The sequence below is a fragment of the Bison bison genome, unplaced genomic scaffold, assembly GCF_000754665.1.
Source record: "Bison bison bison isolate TAMUID 2011002044 unplaced genomic scaffold, Bison_UMD1.0 scf7180017864487, whole genome shotgun sequence".
NCBI classification, from domain to species: domain Eukaryota; kingdom Metazoa; phylum Chordata; class Mammalia; order Artiodactyla; family Bovidae; genus Bison; species Bison bison.
In genome coordinates this window covers 5,034,373-5,056,437 of record NW_011495047.1, presented here as the reverse complement: position 1 = coordinate 5,056,437, position 22,065 = coordinate 5,034,373, and the positions used below count along the sequence as shown (strand labels likewise).

Sequence of the window (22,065 nt, the reverse complement as noted above, 5' to 3'; positions counted from 1 at the left end):
GAAGAAGATAGCATAAATCACAAACACTGTTTGGAAACTGTAGCGGTGTTTAATTGTTGTTGATTATTAATGTATGTAACTATCAATAATAAATTCTTTGCATTATGACTTTTTTAGAAAGAGATATATCCAAATGTTTATTCTTCAGATTCTCTGCAGAATGACTGATTATCATCTTAATTTTGTGGGCATGCTAAATACTTCATTTCTGTGAGACGAAAAGCCATTAGACAGTTTTGAACAAATTTGACTTAAGTTTTTAAAAAATCATTCTGGCTGCTACTTTGAGAATAAAATATATGGTGATGGAAGAAGACTGATTTGGAAACAATTATGATCTTCCAGCCAACGGAAAACTTGGACCTGAATGGGCCAGGATGATGGAAATAGTCATGAGTCGTGGTTAGTATCTGGATATGCTTTGCAGGATAGGCTGATGGTTTGCATGACAGACGTGAGAATGGATAAGAAAGCTGTGGTACGTATACACAATGGAGTATTACTCAGCCATTAAAAAGAATACATTTGAATCAGTTCTAATGAGGTGGATGAAACTGGAGCCTATTATACAGAGTGAAGTAAGCCAGAAAGAAAAACACCAATACACTATACTAACGCATATATATAGAATTTAGAAAGATGGTAACAATAACCCTGTATATGAGACAGCAAAAGAGACACTGATGTATAGAACAGTCTTTTGGACTCTGTGGGAGAGGGAGAGGGTGGGATGATTTGGGAGAATGGCATTGAAACATGTATAATATCATATATGAAATGAGTCACCAGTCCAGGTTCGATGCGCGATACTGGATGCTTGGGGCTGGTGCACTGGGACGACCCAGAGGGAGGGTACGGGGAGGGAGGAGGGAGGAGGGTTCAGGATGGGGAACACGTGTATACCTGTGGCAGATTCATGTTGATATATGGCAAAACCAATACAATATTGTAAAGTTAAAAAAAAAAAAAGACTTAATGAAGGAATCAAGGGGGATTCCAAGTTTTTGGCCTGAGGAAATACAAGGGTAGAGCAATGGGAAAAGCTGAAGGAGGAGCAAGTTGAGGAGTTATCATTCAGAGCTCACTTTTGGACCTGTTCGTTGCAGCTTGCTATTGACCAGTGCCTTGGAGACATCCCATGGAGATGGTGAGTGACGACTAGGGACGAGCCTGGTGTTTGGGGGGATTCAGTCAGGGATGGAGGTACAAGAGACATAAATAGAGTCATCACTATTGGGACAATTATATAAAGCCAAGGGATAGGATGAAGTAGGGGATAGGTTAAACAGAAAAAAATAAGAAATCTGAGGAGACAGCTCTGAGGCAGTCCAAAATTTAGAGGTTAGACAGGTGAGGATGACCAGCAAAGGAATCTAAGAAGTAGCCAGAGGAGTAGGATAATGAAAAGAGTGATTATCTTCAAAGTCCAGTGAAGAAAGCATTCCATGGAGGCCTGAGCCCCTTCAGATCTAATGGGAAAGGCTGACGGTGAGCACTTGGGTGTGTGCTCAGTTGCTCAGTCACGTCAAATTCTTTGCAACTCCATGCACTTCAGCCTGTGAGGCTCCTCTGTCCATGGAATTTTCCAGGCAAGGAAACTGGAGTGGAGCTGCCATTTCCTCCCCTGGGGGATCTTCCAGACCCAGGGATTGAACCCGTGTCTCCAGTAGCTCTTGCATTGGCAGGTGGATTCTTTACCACTGAGCCACCTAGGAAACCCATGGCAATGAGTACCCACATGTGAAAAGAAACATTAAAGTTCCTGCTCACATAAAACAGCCAATTCTTCTCAGTCCTCAGCTCCCTCTCTAGAAATGACTTAGATAACGATCACTACACTGACATTTTGCGTTCAGTAGAATAAGCAGTGACTCCTCGATCTTTAGCAGCTGCCCAGCAGCACTAGAAAAAATGCTCGTTAATTCTGCATTTGTGAATTATAAAAGTTTTATAGGCTCTCCTTTATCCAAACAAATCCCATTTTCTTAGAAGTCTGTTTTTAGCCCTTTTCTAAGTTTAGCTTGCTGTGACCAAAGCACTTCTCTGAACTCAGCCCCGTGGGGAAAGAGTGCCTGGCACCCCTCCTCTCCAGTCCCTGGAGGAGAGGCACTGTGATAATAAAGACTGTGGACTGTCTGATGGGGTGGTGGGGCTGTTGCAGGGAAGAAAGCCCTCAGCTCCCTGCAGAAGGCACGGTGATGAGAGACGGAGCCGGAAGAGCAGGAGGAACTGAGGAACAGGCTGCCGAGGGGCTGGAATGAGTCAGGTGCTGGCGCTGGGTACTTTGACCCTGAGAGTATAACAGACCTTGTGAAGAAACTGTACTGAAAAGTGATACTTCTATGTGAAAATGAAGGCTCTTTAAACATTATCACACATAAGAGGCCCTCCACTAATACTTCCTCTATTATGCAAATATGTAAACAAGAAATAGTTCATAGGCTATTTAAGAGCACAAATTGGACTATTTTAGAAACACTAAGTATATTTTGATTAGAAATAGAACTAATGTTTATTAGTTCATTAAGATAGTTTTCCACTGGAACCTGCAAGCATTTTCTGAACTAATTTTAGTCTCTGTGATGTTCTCAAAAATCATAAAACTGAATTTCCTTAGGGTAAAACTATATTCTAGGTTTTTGACCAACTGATATTGTGTGCATTAGGGAGGCTTTAAATTTTTTCTTCTTTTGTTATTGAGGGGTAAACTAGTTCAGTTATTAAATTAGTATTAGGTATTGAAATAATATAAATATTAATATCATATTTACTATCATTTCTAAACATTCTGATATTCTAAAGAAAAGGTGAGTTAATAAAACAGGTAATAAAATAATATGTGCTAAAACTCTTATTTTCTCCAAATATTTGGATATTCTAGCAGAATTACTACCTCAGTTATTCACTAAAATGAAGTTAATTTTTTTTGAAATGGCAAAAAGCAATTTGTGTTTACAAGCCTTTACCCTGTTACTGAATTTTGTTCTGATGTCTAAAATATTAGGGACTAACATACACATCTCTGTGACATTAAAGGTTTTTACTCCAAAGAAAGAGAGCTTCATAAATCCGTATTTTTACAAAAGCTCTTCAGAAGCAAGTTGAGCTATGCTCATGCTAGGAATGTTTTCTTAATACTTCTAATGTCAAAACAGTGAAAGTAATGAGGCATATTATTTATCACAGATTTATTTTTTACACTTGCAAGAACAACATTGCACATCTACAAATAAAGCTCATTAAAATATAAACATGTTGAAAATTCCTTAAATACTGAGTACTTGCGTGTTTTCCCCATTTGTAAATAAATGCTCAAGGAGACCTACACACACTGAGCGCACAAAGCCCTACGAAACCCAGACTCGACGATCACATTGCTAGTAATGCACGCGGAGAGATGGGGAAGGTAACAGTGTGAGATAAAAGTGGAGACAAAAGGGCTACGGAGATCCGGGGACTGGAGCGAGCACTGTGGCCCAGAGTGATCAACTCCATATGGAGGTGATGCTTGAGCTAGTCCTGGAGAGAAGGACTGGCTTTGATAAGTAGACATGTTGAGTGGGGCATTCCGGACGCAGGAGAGAGCAAGAGTCAGAAGAGGAACGGGCACAGTCATCAGGCGACAACTGGTAGACTGTCTAGGGTGGGCGTTCCTAGATGTTCAGAAAGATGTATTTGTGTCAGATTCTGAAGAGTCTGGAGTTCTAGGCCGATGGGTTTTGCCAGTAGGCAGTGATGCCCAGCTTTAACAAGAAAGGAACAACTTAGAGATGATTATTTAAGGAAAATTCATCTGTTTGTGGTAAGTAAGACAGATTGAAAGAAGAGATAAAGGGGGAGAAGGATAAGAAAACCATGACATCTCCTGGGTCAAGATGACCTAGGTTAGGAGGTGGGAGTGGATGCGGCAGATTGAAAAGAGAGAGGGGTGAAGGGTGACTCCAGGAGCCGAGTGTCTAGGAAATCAGTGATACACAGAAGAGGAACAAGGAGCACAGAAGGAACGCTAGGGTTAGCAGTAAGTCATGATTTTCATTTTAGATGTCTTGATTTTGAGACTGAATCCCTCTCTTCCTTTTTAAAAGAAAATCTCTCTTTTTGTCCTACTAGAAGTCATTGTGGGCAGTGCCAGCATGGGCTGGAAAACTGCCACTGTTGCCAGGAGCAGGGGCTCTGAAGTATATTCCAAGTTGCTACCAGCTGCAGCTTATGAAAATAGAATGATCTTGCCCTGGAATTCAGAGAAGGCAGTGTACAGACATACTTTCACAGGCATCCTTCATTGAAGCAGGGCTGGTCAAGTTAAAGGGGAAGTACTTTTCCCACACCCTCATTCCCTTTAAGAAATCTTACAGGAAAATGAAAACCATTTGGTGTCAGGAGGCAAAATTTTCTAGACCAGGGTTTCTCACACTTCAGCATGCATTGGAATCACATGGAAGGCTGTTCAAACCCACATCACTGGACCCACCCCACCATGTTTCTGACTTAGTAGATCTGGGGATGGGCCACCCAATTTGCACTTTTTACAAGTTTCCACGTAATGTTGCTACTAGTGGTATGGGGATCATATTTTAGAATCATTAGCAGAGGAACATGATCAAGCAGAAAAGGGAAAATACGTTAAAAGCTGTAGTTTACCCTGGGGGATGGGATGGGAAGGGAGGCAGGAGGAGGGTTCTGGATGGGAAACACATGTGCGCCCGTGGCTGATTCATGTCGATGTATGGCAAAAACCACTACAGTACTGTAAAGTAATTAGCCTCCAATTAAAATAAATAAAATAATTTTTTAAAAAGCTGTAGTCTATCAAATCTTTTAGTTTTAGCACATAAAATTAAAATGACCAAGCATACCTCAGCTACACAGGAAACATTATGCCTGGGGTACCAAACTTTTGATTGGGAATGATGGCGTGGGCAAAATCTGGAAGAGTGAGCAGACAGATGGTGATATTAAATAAGGCGAAATAAATCCAGAATAAAATGAGAAGAATCAGATTAGGGTAAACTGGAAGAGAAGGAAAAGAAGAAAACATGGGAAAAACAGAAGAGAAGGGAATGGGACATATTTAAATGGGGGAAAGGAAGGAGAGAAAAGAGAGGACCTCAGAGCTTCTTGACTTGAGACACTGTTTTATATTTCATTGGGGAGATGAGAATCAGATCCTAGTGGGAGTACAGTCTCTGAGGCCACTGGTTTTCAGAGCTGCAGCCAGGGTTATTTTAACAGTGATCCTCCTAGAAGAAAAACTCTTATATGTAGGAGCTGTGAGCTAGATATCTGATACCTCTTTCTAAACGTTCTTATTCAACGAAAGGGCAAAAAATACTACTGACTTCATTAAGATAAACTACTCACCAAATAGAAATGATCTTGTGCTATAGCTTAAATTTCAGACCCTCCAGGAAAAAATTAAGAAGTGACATTTGTTTTCGTTTTCTTCAGTGATATACCCACCTTAAATGAAACTCAATCCCCCAAGAAGTCCAAGCTATTTAGAAAGCTACTAACTCATGTGGTTACTATATGTTAATATGATATGCCATGGAGTTAAATAGATCTTGAAAGAAAGCTTTTGCTCTTAAGGAAATTATAGATTACTTAGAATGCTTTTGGAGCTTCTCTTGTGGCTGCAATGTGGGAGAATCTGCCTACAATGTGGGAGACCTGGGTTCAATCCCTGGGTTGGGAAGATCCCCTGGAGAAGGGGAAGACTACCCAATCCTGCATTCTGGCCTGGAGAATTCCACAGACTGTATGACAGTATGGTCCGTGGGGTCTCAAAGAGTCGGACATGATCGAGTGACTTTCACTCACAGGATGCTTTTGGTTACAAGTGACAGAATAATCCACAACAGGCTGGGTTTCTGTATGGAAGGGATTGTATCACATTATGCACCTAAAAAATCTAGAGCTGGTGCTGACCTCAGGCAGAGATCACTCCAACAGTTCAATGATATAACCATGGAGCCAGTTCGCCTCTGCTGCCCTGCTCTACGGTACCAACTTCATCCTGCTTTTGCAGTTTCAAAATAGCTGCTGACAGTTTCTGGGGCCAAGTGCTTCTTTGTTCACATCCTACAGGGAGTGATTATTTCTGACCCAGAAGTCTCAATAGAAACTTTCACTTGGTAGTTAACTGTATCACTTAAAACACAAGGCAAGACTAAAATCAATCACTATGGGAGGGGCGGCAGGGCAAAGGGAAAGGATGTGAGGATCGGTTTAGGGAACAGTGCTTCATTGCTATGAGCTGGGGGTGGAAAAAGCACCCCAACATCCCATGAATCTAGGATGCTAGAAAATCTAGGAAAACTAGGGCAATTAGCAAGCAAGAAGGAGACAGTCAATGATGGGGAGATAAAGAATGGATATAACTGAACCACTGTGCTGAAGCCTGAAATTAACACAACATTGTAAATCAAGCATATGCCAATATGAAGTAAAAGTTCAATTAAAAAAATAACCCATGGGCAATATTGTAATATACCACAGCTTTAATTCCAGTCCTCTTTTCCTAGGAATTAAAACTTCTTTCTGACATGAGAGTGACCAAACTTTTTAAAGAGCAGCAGTTCAGTTTAACGAGGGGAGAAAGCCCACGGAGAAAAAAAAGTGATGGGGAGATACCCAGCCCAAAGTGGGCTTTCATTCTTTCCAACAGATACAAGTCCTGTGCAGGTGTTCTGTGCACCACGGAGGGGCCGGCAATCTATTTGGTAAACAAAAGGAAAAGAGGGTCCTTGCTGGCATTTTTGGAGCAGAAATGAACACATGAGCATGTTTTATTTTGGAAGCACTTTGGCTTAAGTATCAAAAATCGCTCTGGAGTGTGCTGCTTCTGTTCTTGACAGACTTAAATCTTAGCCGCATAGAAGTGTCAGAATGAAATGTTTGGGGAAGTAATGACTGCAATTTTGCCAATGGTTTCTGTGCCCCTTCGAGTGAGTCAGTGCTCTTCAGTAAAGCAGAAAGGAGAGAGAAGTGTGGCTGGAAGTTAATAAGGAACCTGGCCGCCTCGTTCAGTCTTGCAGGTAACCACATCTGCTCTTCCCACTCCCAGCCCTTTCCCCATCTCCTCCAGGACACATGCACAGCCATAGTGAAAATGGAAACAAGCATATAAGTAAATCCAGCTCATTCAGTTCCATTGAGCAACTGGAGTGGAGAGGATGCATTTGTTTATGTAACAAATTCCCTAGAATGAATTGAACTTGCAACTTATCATGAAATCCGGAGCGACTGGGGTTCCCCTCTCCTCAAAAGCAATTGGCTATCCTCTAAGAGGTCAAGAAGCAACAGTTAGAACCAGATATGGAACAACGGATTGGTTCCAAATCGGGAAAGGAGTACATCAGCATCAAGGCTGTAGATTATCACCCTGCTTATTTAACTTATATGCAGAGTACATCATGAGAAACGCTGGGCTGGATGAAGCACAAGCTGGAATCGAGATTGCCAGGAGAAATATCAATAACCTCAGATATGCAGATGACACCACCCTTATGACAGAAAGCAAAGAGCAACTAAAGAGCCTCTTGATGAAAGTGAAAGAGGAGAGTGAAAAAGTTGACTTAAAACTCAACATTCAGAAAACTAAGATCCTGGCATCCGGTCCCATCACTCCACGGCAAATAGATGGGGAAACAATGAAAACAGTGACAGACTTTATTTTCTTGGGCTCCCAAATCACTGCAGATGGTGATTGCAGCCATGAAATTAAAAGACACTTGCTCTTTGGAAGAAAAATTATGACCAACCTAGACAGGATATTAAAAAGAGAGACATTACTGTACCAACAAAGGTCCATGTAGTCAAAGCTATGGTTTTTCCAGCAGTCATGTATGGATGGGGGAGTTGAACTATAAAGAAAGCTAAGCGCCAAAGAATTTATGTTTTTGAACTGTGGTGTTGGAGAAGACTCTTGAGAGTCCTCTGGACTGCAAAGAGATCAAACCAGTCCATCCTAAAGGAAATCAGTCCTGAATAGTCACTGAAAGGACTGATGCTGAAGCTGAAGCTCCAATATTTTGGCCACCTGATGTGAAGAGCCAACTCAATGAAAAAGACCCTGATGCTGGGTCTTTCTTTCACTTCTGATGCTGGGAAAGATTAAAGGCAGGAGAAGGGGATGACAGAGAACAAGATGGTTAGAAAGTGAAAGTAAAAGTGAAGTCACTCAGTCGTGTCCAACTCTTTGCGACCCCATGGACTATAGCCTACCAGGCTCCTCCTGTCCATGGGATTTTCCAGGCAAGAGTACTGGAGTGGGTTGCCATTTCCTTCTCCAGGGGATCTTCCCGACCCAGGGATCAAACCCGGGTCTCCCACATTGCAGGCAGACACTTTACCCTCTAAGCCACGAGGGAAGTCTGAGATGGTTAGACAGCATCACCAATTCAATGGACATGAGTTTGAGCAAGCTCCAGGAGATGGTGAAGAACAGGGAAGCCTGGCCTGCTGCAATTCATGGGGCTGCAAAGAGTGGGACATGACTGAGCGATCGAACGACAACAGCATCCTCTAAGCATGAAAAGGGGGAAAGCTACTTATAGTGCTTCTCAAATGCAAGATTGCCCAAAGATATTTTACTGAATGAGGCACAATTATTAAAATTACATTAAAGTGAAAGTCGCTCAGTCATGTTGCAACCCCATGGACTATACCATCCGTGAAATTCTCCAGGCCAGAATACTAGAGTAGGTAGCCTTTCCCTTCTCCAGGGATTTTTCCAACCCAGGGATCAAACCCAGGTCTTCCACATTGCAGCTGGATTCTTTACCAACTGAGCTATCAGGGAAGTCCCCCTCCCCAACACACACACACAAATTACATTATCATTAATATAATAAACACATAGAAACAACTGTACTCAGAGCTTCACAAACCACAAATATACAGCTGCCTTGCTACCACTAACTTATAGGCACATTACATTCCTACAAGCACTTAGCTTTTTTTTCCCCTCAGCGTTTGATACCACTCTCTTTCAGGCAGGTATGCTTTCTTTTGTGCATTTTATTGATTATTCTCATCTAGTCCACAAAGCCTTTTTCAATGCTCCTTCCTCTGAACTCCTATGGCATTTACAATATAGATGAATCACCTGGCATTTCTCTAATGCCATCTTATGCTGTTAAGTAAGGTTTTCATGTTGCTATGTCTCATCTCTCCAACTGCATTATAAGCAGTTTAGGAACGCTGTGTGTCTTTGAATCTCTCTAGTGTCTTGAGGTGTCTTGAGTTAGACTATAAGCTCCTTGAGAAAAGGGACTTTGTCCATCATTTTGTTTTCCAAGGTAAGTCCTGGAACTGTACCCAGACATATAGCATACAACTGATGACTATTTATTGAATGAAGGATAATCATATGAATACTGGGTGCCCAAGAGATAACAGCAATGTGCTCAGTCACTCAGTTGTGTCTGACTCTTTGCAATCCCATGAACTGTAGCCCCAGGCTCCTCTGTCCATGGGGATTCTCCAGGCAAGAATACTGGAGAGAGTTGCCATGCCCTCCTGCAGGGGATCTTCCCAACCCAGGGATCGAACCCAGATCTCCTGCATTGCAGGTGGATTCTTTACTGTCTGAGCCACCAGGGAAGCCCAAGAATACTCAAGTGGGTTCCCTATCCCTTCTCCAGGGGAACTTCCTGACCCAGGAATCTAATCTATCAGCTGGACCTATGTTTGAATTAATTTTCCAATAATAATGTGATTTTTGTTAGTAATTCAAGATAAATCCGTGACCTAGCACTGCCTGCCCTAGGATACATGAAAAACCCAAATACACACAAAAAGTAGAAATCATAGTTTCTCTTCCCGAGAAGTCCATGCTTCATTTCCATGTCTCAAGTACTGCAGCCTTCCTCTTATTACACCCTTTTCTTATCCAAGCATGCCTTTGTAAGGGGGGGAGGGTAATCTTGCCAAAGATCAGAGCTAGTGTTTTACACTGGAATTTAACCCATATCAATTAGCACAATGACACAGCCCACTGGGATCCTCTTGCAGGGATGGGCACCAAGGGCAAACAGGACTGTTGGCTTTGATGTGCATTCCAAGGGGTGGGTATGGCAGGCACATCCCTTTCTGCTAAGATCATCGACTCTCAGAGACACCCACTTGACACTGGAAATCCCCCATCCTACTCCTCCATCGAAATTCACAGTTCAGTAGGAAAATGCCCATTCTTCATTTCGTATGCTACTATGGCTGGGGCAGGCCAGTAGTTCACGTGTTTTCTCCTGTTTGTTTTTCTGCAAAATCACTAGACTTCTCCAGCAGATTTATTTGGGAAGAATTCCCTTCCACTGCAGAAACGTGTCTCGCCAGGGGTTCATCCTCTAAATATATTTTCTGAACTTCTGTCTTTCAAGGAGGAACTCTAGTTCTTCCATTCTGCTTTTTGGTTGGCGGCTGATGGCAGCACCAAGTTCTTACTCAGTGTTCACTTTGGAGAGGGGTTCTTCTGGTTTGGTGGCCTAAACACCAAGGAGTGACAGCTGCAAGCCCGCAGTGTTTTCTTGACAAACTTTGATCATCAGCTAGTTCACAGGCAAATTTCTCTGACTCACTGAGTATTTGATACATGAGAAAATAAACTGGCTCGAGGCATACAAACTAAGAATGGGTGCATTTTCTAGGGATTATACTAAGGTTTTGTGGGATTATATTTCTAGGGCAAAGATCTTTCTTAGCACACACTGTCCAAATGAAATCATTCGCCCTCATGAACAATTTTCTGGTTTTTGTTTGCCTTATTTTTTTTTTAATGTTTTATGGGTTGGCTGTTTAAAATAAGTAACAGAAAAATTATGGCTATTAAAAACAGAAACTTAATATAAAACTAAATAAACTAAGTTGGTTTTTAAAAATTAAGTCATATTTATTCAACATTCGTATTCAGCCTACAGATTTTGGTTATACGATACATATGTTGCCACACTTTGCACTCAAAAGTTTTCGAAGGAAAACCTAATGTCTTGTCCTCCAAACTGCTCCTATTCCTAATTTCTCTATTTCTACCATCTCTTCCAGCCATGTAAATTTAAAGCCACCATCCTCCTCAAATCCTCCCTTTCAGCTGATCACCATTTCTAATCATTTTCCAAGTCCGATAGATTCCACCACTTCATGTCTCTGAGATGGAATGTTAGCATGACCTTATAACCTAAGGCATGCCCCACTCGAGTCTGCTCTACCCAAATCTTTGTAATATATCATTGGACCAATGTTCTTTTTCAATCTGTCTTCTAGTCACTACTGGCCCCAGTAATAGTAAAACCATAACCCCTAACCCACATACCCTTGATCAAATGACCCTTTGCTTACTGCTTCCTCTGTCCAGAAGTTCATCTAACTCTTCAAAGGCTTTTCTCCCCAGAAAACTGTCTAAGATCACCCTGATCAGATACACCCTCCCTTGAATCTCCAGAGCGTGATGCTTGGCCATCTCTCATCCTGTGTTCCTTCCAGTTATTTGTGAACTCGATATGATATCCTCCTCACCTTCTCCAGATGTCATCTCCTGAGGACTGAGAATATGTCTTACTCTTGCCCAGAGCTTCTGCAGTACCCACTGCAGAACATACAGTATGAGCTTAGTGCATTGAAAAATGTATCGTTTCTGAATAAATAATATACTATTGATTGAGCTGAAATGTCCCACTACTGGACCCATTGCTATCAAACCCAAGCAAATGTCTGCCAGCCTCAGAAGATATCCCAGTAAGATCGTAAATAGCCTCTCTTAGAGACCACAGTCATCAGTTAATCCTTGGTCATTGGCCCACACTATACACTGCAGGGCAAAGCATTTCAGTCCTTGGTTTAAACTACTCGTTGCTCAATTTTAAAGATGCTTATGATAAAATCTTTAGGCACAACTAGGAATATATATAAAGGGACTGAAAAAAAGCATTAGCTAATGTTTTTAAAAGACTTACAACATTGATATTAGTAGATGACAAAAATAATAAATATGTTATTGGTTTAAGAACTGCTTTTCTAAAGTAAAACTAATATTAGAGGAAGGATGAGCTTCGTGGAGTTTTGTAGTTATTATTGTTTTTGTTTGTGATACTATTCCCTTACAGTATCTGACGCTTAATTATAATGTTCAACTTTGGAGTTTCTTTGGTGGGCATGTGAGCATGCTTTCAGGTCTAACCAATGAAACCTCCAACTCAAACTGCCTTAAAAAACAGTGAACATTTATCACATATATATTACGTGTAATATATATTATTTATAAGGTTAAAAATATTTATTATCTATCACAACAGTAAGTAGAGTAGCTCCTCAATATTGATGATTCAGTGACACGTGACATCTCACAGACCAGGATTTTCCCGTATTTCTCCTCTGTGTCCTAAAGCTTATTGCTCTTGAACTTGCTCTTAGCAACAACCGGAGCTACCTGCTTGCTTGTTCACTTCTAGTGGGAGAGGACAGAGGGGGCCTCTCTCCTATGCATAGAAGAAAATTGTCTCTCCCTTGAATCTGATTGACCAATTTAGGCCAAGGATGAACAGTTGTCTCCAGGGAAACACCAGACACCAATCTGCTTACCTACCCCTCAGCTTCTAGAACAACTTCTAGGAAGGAAGACAGAATTTCCATGGTTGGCCAAGGCTAATTATAACCATTTTGGTGGTGGTGGTGATGGTTTAGTCGCTAAGTTGTGTCTGACTCTTGCGACCCCATGGACTCTAGCCTGCCAGGCTCGTCTGTCCATGAGATTCTCCAGGCAAGAATACTGGAGTGGGTTGCCATTCCCTTCTCCAGAGAATCTTCCCTACCCAGGAATCAAACCCAGGTCTCCTGCATTGCAGGCAGATTCTTTACCAACTGAACTACAACAAAAACCAAATTGGTATTATAAAACATATAACAAAGGAGGAGTTGAATGGATGCTGTTGAGTAAGTCATAATCACAAATATGGATTGGTTTAATTATGTTCAAACAATGGAGATGAGTGCCTTAAGTTAAAACTACAATATTTTGAATATAGAATTTTTAAAGGATTTGTATGTTCACTGAGTGAGATTTTGTTCTAAACAGGTATCTACATTTCTGCAACAGAACCATCTCCAATGAGGAAACGGTATTTATTCGATGTAGGCTGTACGTTTTCAAAGGTCAGGGACTGTGTCTATCTTTCTCCATGCTCTATTCTTAATGCTTAGTACAGGGCCTGCTACAGGTGAGATGTTCAAAATAAATAAACATTATTTAAGATGTTCTTAAATAAACAGTAAGTAACTTGCACTAGAACAGGGCATCACATTGAATAGTCAGCCTGGGTACCATATTAATTTAACTCTAAAAGACATCAAAGGCAGGTTATTATAGAACCAAACTAATTCAATAAACAAAAACCACCTAATAAGTTGCTGTGATGGTCCAAGTTAAAGATGTTCTCTAACCCCAGCAAATGTCCATCATAACACTGTTATGGACATATCAAGAAATACTGATATTTCTATCTTTATCTTTGGCTTCCCAGATGGCTCAGTAGTAAAGAATCTGCCTGCCAATACAGAAGATGCAGGAGACTCGGTTCAATCCCTGGGGCAGGAAGATCCTTTGGAGAAGGAAATGCAACCTACTCCAGTATTCTTGCCTGGAAAAATTCATGGACAGAGGAACCCAGTGGGCTACAGTCCATGGGCTGCAAAGGGTTGGACACGACCGAGCACACATGCACACTATCTTTATCTTTAAAAAAGAAGTCAAAGCACTTCAAATCATCCTTATAGGAAAGTTGAGCATTTGAAACACAAACCCAGCTTTCATCTGGTAGCTGCAATTGTAATATTTAATTCTCATGAGGTCTCCTATCAGAAACCACTGCAGACATTCCCAGAAAGACATCACACAATACGATGGGCCAACCAAAGAGAATGTGGTCTCCTAGATTTCCTTTAGTTTCGATAGTAAAGAAAAGAGGGATTAAGCCAAAGCTTTCCCTCTCTGAGCCTTCATCTTTCTGCAGACTTTCTGGATAAATGTGACCCAGCTGTCACACTGACCTTCCAGGACACTGGTACTTCCCGCTCCCAAATGCCATGAAGCAGTCCAAGAAAGCATGCTTCTCTAAATTTGCCTCTTTCCAACGTTCCTGTGGGAAGAAAGCATTTTTTTCCCCAAATCAGTCTTATATAAATAAGCTTAACTTTATTTCTCTAGGCTAAAAATGATCTTGTACAGCTAATCCTTGCATATAAAGTTGCAGGGTTGTTGGTCATTTTTTCCAACCTGTTATTAATATCAGCCACCATTATGTTTTTGGAACATGAACTAATAAATAAAAAGGTTTAAAAAAGAAATTTTCTTAAGTGGCAAATGTAAATGATAATGTAAATCAACCACAGAATTGACCTCAGAAGAGGAAGAATATTTATAATAAGGCCCCAGGCTCCATCATAAAATTGCTCTTGGTAATAAATTTAACAAGGAGACACTGACAGCCCTCCCAGTTGGAGAAAGCTTGGTGTGTAGAATGAATACATCTGGATGCCATTTTTGACAATTTCACCTAAAGGCAGAGAGTGGACTAAATGACCTCTTAAAATTCTATTTTGTGCTGTAATTCCTCAATTCTAAGAAACAGCAGAACACAGTTTTAATTTACTTCATTTTTATTTTTTGTACTCCATGGAAACCAATAACAGAAGCAATTCCCTGAAGAACATGAAATAAGGCTTCTATCAGAATCAAGCATGTTTACTTTGCCACGTCCTGTTCGTTTCAGATAAAAATTTATTTTAAAGTGGGTGAAGCTTACTCCAAAAATTTCTCTGATTTGTAAATGTTATACCGCTTATATTACAAATCTAATCTGTGCTTCATAGCTTTAGTTACTAGAGAAAAATACGACTTCCTAATGCTAATAGCCCTAATTGATTTATGAATTCATGTTCTTAGCATTAAGAGGAAATCCAAGGACAATGCACATGGGAAGAGACGACTTACAGGCTTGAACAGGTCGGGTTCAGGAAAATACTTTGGATTTCGATGTAGCCAAAATGGAGACAACATCAATAAGTCACCAGAAGGAACAGTGTAATCCTACAACAGAAAAATCAGTTCCAAGTCATGTTTTGAAATTTGCTTTAATGAGATCGTGGGTCATTTAAACTCATCCTACAACCATATTCGAGAGAAGACATATCCATGGTATAACTGATGGTAAGACAATCTCTTTCCTGGATGGCTCACTTCTATTTTCTAATGCAGGCAATTACTTACGTCTAATTCTGACGATCAGTTAAACATACATATATCTTTGGTTACATGGGGGAAGATAGTAGATAAATGTGAAAATTTTAGTATTATATTTATTAGTTTAAGTCTGCTCTAATGTGAGGTCTTCCTTGGTGGCTCAGATGGTAAAGAATCCACCTGCAGTGCAGGAGACCCAGGTTTGATCTCGGGTCAGGAAGATCCCCTGGAGAAGGGAATAACAACCCACTCCAGCAACTTGCCTGGAGAACCCCATGGACAGAGGAGCCTCGTGGGCTACAGTTCTTGGGGTTGCAAAGAGTTGAGCACAACTAAGCAACCAAGACATACACTAATGCAGCTTTTGATGTTTGATATCAGGCTTCTCAGGTGGAGCTGGTGGTAAAGAATCTGCCTGACAATGCAGGAAACGTGGGTTTGATCCCCGGGTCAATACCCATGGCAACCCACTCCAGTGTTCTTGCCTGGAGAATCTCATGGACAGAGGATCCTGGTGGGTTGCAGTCCATAGGGTTGCAAAGAGTTAGACATGAATGCAGTGACTTAGCATGTGTGCACACATTGGGGTTTGCAGCATGTGGGCTTGATGATTCTGAGGATTCTCAGTGGATTCTGAGCAGAAAAGACTAACTCTGAGACAGACACTGGCCATATTAGCACTGAGAACAGGGGCAGTGGGTATCCTGTCATTGGGAGTGCTGATGACAGTGTAAGGGAAGGGGCAGGGAATTCTCTGTTTGACTCCAGCAGCAGCAGCAGTTAGGGCAGAAAGAAGTTGAAGACAACTGATTAGGAAGACAGGACAAAGCAAGTGCTGTGTGCTTATTGGGTTTGTTTTACGTTTGAGGTGCTGGTGGTTGTGAAACTGATGATAAACATTATGTTTCCCGAAGCAGCAGAGTCTGCATTATCCTTCTCCATTCACCTTATAATAGGTTTTTTGATATATAACATGTGCACGCTTAGTTACTCAGTCGTGGCTGACTCTTTGCGACTCTTTGGACTGTAGCCTGAGAACTAAACACTGTTTCACAAAATCATCTTTATACGACTTCCCTGGTGGTCCAGTGATAAAGAATCTGCCTGCCAATGCAGGAGACACAGGTTTGATCCCTGATCCAAGATCCCATGTGCTGTGGGACAACTAAGCCCGTGTGCCACAGCTACTCACCCGTGTTCCACGACAAGAGCCGCTACACAATGAGAAGCCAATGCACTGCAACTAGAGAAAGCCTGCACACAGCGATGAAGACCCCGCGCAGCCAAAAATAAATAAATAATAAAATTATAAAAATAATCATCTTTATATCACCTTCTTCAGGAGCCAGAGGACAAAGAGCTCCCGCACGGTGTGAGATGGCTAGAGAGCCATCACCTCTACTGAGGTGAAGATATTTTACTAGTAACTCCCTGTGCCAAGCGGCAGAAGCCACACCTGTTTAATCCTGCAGTTTTGAAGTCTTCTCAAGGTATTTGCAAAACACTTACTTGAAATCTACGTATTTAGAATAGCAGCATCTTACAGGTGAAAACATCTCTTTTTATGGAAGCAGGGAGTGGACAGGGGAGGGGAGGGGGCCGTCACTGTTTAACCCAAGAGACCCCTGTTGGTTCCCATGGAAGCTGAGTAGTACTTGAGTCTGGTGGTTTCGGTACCAGGATTGCTAGAGACTTAGATCAAAATGAGGAGAGATGCAGGCATTTGCTTCTGTCCTCTTAACATCTTTAAAGTGGAAAGAGACCTGTGAGATCCCAGTTCTGTGTGTTCACTCTACCTCTGTTGGAACTGAGGCTAGAAGCATCACAACTGGTTCTGAAGTCAGCTGGGGAGGGCCCTGATATGTTTAGGGGCCGCCCTGGGCCAGGTGTCCAGTCCGGGCAGCCGCCACCTTCCCCTCCCCACCCTCATAGCTCCCTTCAGTGGCTGCTGACCTAGCATCGTGACGTGTAGACACTGACTGCTGCAGCCCACAAAGCACGCTGGTAGAGGAAGACTTCAGAAGGGCCTCAGGAACGGCAGTCATACTAGCAACAGGGAGGAGACTAGAAAGAAGTTCCTGTTGCTGCAGCAAATGGTAGGCAGATGAGGGAGTGAGGAGGATGTGAGAAACGGGTGTATCAAAGGAACCGTCTGAGCAAATGGACATCATCATGTCTGGTCCAAATGGTCCTGTCCTTGCAATGTGGCAGATGAAGAAAAAGATTAAGAGAGAGATGAAACAGTCAGAGGACTGGGCACAGACCATGAGGAAGTGGAAGTCACAACTTCTCTGTGTTGCAATAATTGCACCTGTCAGGTAAGCTGAAGTGATCTTGACCAGCCCACCCCATAGGGATGCCGTGAGGTCAGATGAACTTCATCTGCTAGTCCGGAGATGAGCTTTCTTGATGAGCAAAGAGAAGGAGTCTCTGCTGTAAATCAAGAAGGATGTCAACACCTAAAGTGGTGCAAGGAATGCAGACTCTACTTCAAGACGAGTAGAGTCCTGTAAAGCAAAGCATCCATCAGAGGAGCCCGACCCCAAAAAGCACACTCTTTCTCTCTAGCTCTTGGGCCAGAAGCTTAGCTGGTATGAGCTGCTTAAAAAAAAAGAAAAAGAAAAAGTACTTTACAAAAGTGTATTCTTCTGTATAATAAAAAACTGCTCTCTAGACACTTGGGAAAATTCAGGAAAATAGAAAAAATAGAAAACAACCAGAGTTCTGGCAACAGAAGACAGTTATCAACTGGCTAGACTTCCCTCCAGTACTTTTAGCTAATAACAGCAATTTAGGTTTTTGTTGTTTTTAAATGTGGTTTATTGTTTATATCTGTGTGTGTGCTTAGTCGCTCAGTTGTGTCTGACTCTCTGTGGCCTCATGGTCTGTAGCCTGCCAGGCTCCTCTGTCCACAGAATTTTCCAGGCAAGAATCCTGGAGTGGGTTGCCATTTCCTACCTCAGGAGATTTTTCCAGTCCAGGGATGGAATCCGCATTTCCTGCATTGGCAGGCACTTTCGTTAGCACTAGGACCACCTGGGAAGCCCACTGTTTATATATGCTGATATGTATCATTTACAAATGCGTAACTAAACCCAGTATACACATATTATTGTTTTTGTCCCTATTGAATAATTTTTGACTCCTACTTTGTTCACTTGATATTATAGCCTAAGGATTATTTTTATATTATATATTCATATAAAATAATTTTCTTTCCAATGGATGCTTAACTAATCATGTTCTACTATTATTTCTATAACAAATAATGCTATCACAAGTATCTTCTTTCACAAAGCACTGTTCATATAAAATCTTTTAACAAAGATGTTCAGAAGACATGAGAATATACATGTCCTATGTCTTCTGAATATCTAAGGCTATCATACATATTGCTCAATTGTTTCCTCAAATTTTGTAGCAAGATATGTTTCTAACTGCAATATATGAGAGTATCAATTTCATTGCCCTCTTATCTGCTAACCTGACATTTTAAATAGGTTCTTTTTTATTGCTGGTCAAGAATTTATGTCTTAGCTGAGTATTTTTCATTTTAAGTTATTTTCTTCCATAAAATTTGTGTCATGTCCTACCCTTAGTAATCTATGTAATATTAGTGCTTTACTTATTAATCTGTGATTCATTAACATTTGCATTGTGCTTATACTGATATTTATTCTTAATTTTTTGGCTTACATTTAATTTAGGTTATACTTAATAAGACATGTTACATTTTGATATGGTACAGTCTGTTCATCTGCATTGTGGTTTCACTGATTAATCCTAAACCTAAGAAGCCCTCTTCTCTCCAAAATGATATTCATGTGAAGTGAAAGTCGCTCAGTTGTGTCCAAGTCTTTGTGAGCCCATGGACTATACAGTCCACGGAATTCTCCAGGCCAGAATACTGGAGTGGGTAGCCTTTCCCTTCTCCAGGGGATCTTCTCAACCCAGGAATAGAACCAGGGTCTCCCACATAGCAGGCAGATTCTTTACCCGCTGAGCCACCAGGGAAGCCCAAGAAAACTGGAGTGGGTAGCCTATCCCTTCTCCAGTGAATCTTCCTGACCCAGGAATCGAACTGGGATCTCCTGAATTGCAGACAGATTCTTTACCAACTGAGCTATCAGGGAAGCCCTCTCTTCACAATAGTGGCTTTCAAAGGTGGGGGTAGGTCTTCTGGGAGTCTGGAGACCTTTGCAGAGAATCAGCTACATCAAAAATCAGTCTTGAATAAAAGACTTACTCAAAGTGGTGTCCAGTTCTTACGACCCCATGAACTCCAGGCTTCTGTGCCCATGGAATTTTCCAAGCAAGAATACTAGAGTGGGTTGCTATTTCCTTCTTCAGGGGATCTTACCGACTCAGATATTGAACTCGGGTCTCCTGCCTTGTAAGCAGTCTCCTGCATTGCAGGTGGAATCTTTACTGACTGAGCTACCAGGGAAGCATGACAGGCCAATGTATTTTAATGTAACTAAGTACAAAAAAAATTCATTGATAAAATTTCAGATTGCAACAAACTTAAAAAAGTATCTCTGTTGAGTTTTAGTGTAGAATCAAAGAATAGCCACAAAGATATCTGAAAAAGGCGAATAAAATACTCCTTCCTTTTTTGGTTACATGCCTGTGGGAAGCTGAATTTTTTTCATTTCCATCAGTAGAAAACAATATATCACAACAGATTGACAGCAGACACATATATGGGAATTCAGTTATATTTGCAAACACTTGAAATGATGCTGTTCTATTTTTTATGTGTTTTGAAAAATATAGTCATGTTTCATAAAACCACATTATTATTTTAACATGTATTAGGTTTCTTAGTTTTAAAATGAATTACTTGGTGACTGAACAACAACAACTAGATAAACATTTTAATAATTTCTCAGCTTTATTTTCCAGTACAGCAAATCTTGATAGATATAATTCATATACACAAAAGCTCTTTGAGGCTCTTAATAATTTTGTAAAGTAGAAAGGGGCCATAAAGGTCAAAAAGTTTGAGAACTGTTATTCTAGAAGCTAAAAAAAAAAAAAAACCCATTGTTAACCAATCATCCCAAACCATATGTTAATCTCATTCTTCTTCAGGGACTTAAAAAGATTTATCTATCCAATATTACATATTCTGCACGGCTTGTGTCTTTGGTACTTATCTAGTCTGTTACATTGACCTGACTATCACGTCTGACACCAGTATCATGCCATTTTAATTACTGTAGTTTTGTTACATGTTTTAATACCTTGAGAATATAACTAATATTCCTTAATTACTCATATTTTCCAACACTTTTTTTGGTTAGTTTTTTCCTAGGTGGGGCTTCCCTGGTGGCTCAGAAGGTAAAGCGTCTTCTCCCTGCAATGCAGGAGACCTGGGTTCAATCCCTGGGTCAGGAAGATCGCCTGGAGAAGGAAATGGCACCCCACTCCAGTACTCTTGCCTGGAAAATTTCATGGACGGAGGAGCCTGGTAGGCTACAGTCCATGGGGTCGCAAAGAGTCAGACATGACTGAGCAACTTCACTTTCTTTTCTTTCACTTTCTTTCCTAGGTATTCTTGCAGATTAACCTGATACTAAATATGAAACCTTGAATAGACAGCACAAGTAGAAGCTTAAGAATTTTGGAAAGGTGGCATAATAAAGAGAACGATGGAACAGAGCAAACCAAAGAAAGCAGATAAAGTTTGTCCATTCTCACTTATTCATATATATATATAAATATATACAGAAGTAATTACGAGAGCAAAAATATATATCCTGCTCAGACTCCATTAGGAAACAGCAAGGGAGAATACTTCTAGAACTCATAGCAAGGAAACTTGACCAGTTGTCCAACGGGTCAAGACATAGGTGATCCCATCTATGAATGTTTTTATGGTCCAAACTCCTGGGAACATGTTAATATTTTCAGCAAAGATATTCTACTTTGTTTCAGAGAATATTTGATGTTTAAAAGAACCAAGTTGTGTTCATTTATACTAAGAAGATAATCAGTAATGTGCACAAAAATTTAGCTATAAGAATGTTCATCTTTACACTGTTTATAATAGTGAAAGAATGGAAGCCACATACATATTCAAGAACAGAGAACTGATTTAAAAATTTATTTGGTGTCCATATATTCAATATTAGATTATGCTGTAATTTAAAATGACATAAATTTTATTGATTAAAAAAACTATTTTGGATCTATTATTAAATAAAATAAAAGTAAGTTGTGAGAAAATTAGCTTGGTGTGACCTCAATTTATATCTTAATGAACATACTATAAGACAAAATTCTAAAATTACAATAATATCAAAATGTTCACAGTGGTTATCTCTGACTTGTGAGATTCTAAGCAATTTTTAATTTCTTCTTTTAGCTTCTCTTTATAGTCTTTTTCTCCTCTAAACTCTGAAATAGAAAAATTCAGGTATAGATCTAACAGAATTTGTATAGGATCGGTAGGCTTAAAATAACAATAAAAACAAACATCCACTTGTCTTTGTCAGACAATTAACTATTCTGCAATTCAGCTACTTATCTACTGGCCAGGATATAAATAAAGCTTAATAAAAATTCAATAACAATTATATTGAATAGTAATATTCAGAGTGATAAACACATTGTTCTACTTAACTGCATGAAGTTGTTTGATTATTTCCAATCAATATGTATATTTTTTATTATATAAGTTTATTATACAAATTATATATATATTTAGATTTATAAATATTTAAATATATATTCATTTATATCCATAGTCTAATATAATTAATATTTTGATTATTAAAAAGAAAAAACTGTTAAAAATCCCTTTAAAACTCAATGCTACAATTTGCATA

General features: G+C 40.3%; 1 protein-coding gene across 2 annotated transcripts in view; it reads right to left on the bottom strand.

Moving 5' to 3' along the window:
- The window catches only part of LOC105005181 (24-hydroxycholesterol 7-alpha-hydroxylase), a 103,021-nt gene that overhangs the window by 28,841 nt on the left and 52,115 nt on the right, over positions 1 to 22,065 (bottom strand). For both annotated transcript variants that reach the window (XM_010863073.1, XM_010863075.1), the window contains exons 9-10: positions 14,984 to 15,079; positions 14,041 to 14,129 (exon numbers count right to left, since the gene is read on the bottom strand). In XM_010863073.1, the coding sequence (XP_010861375.1) occupies positions 14,041 to 14,129; positions 14,984 to 15,079 (185 nt within the window). The remainder of the gene's footprint in view (positions 1 to 14,040; positions 14,130 to 14,983; positions 15,080 to 22,065) is intronic.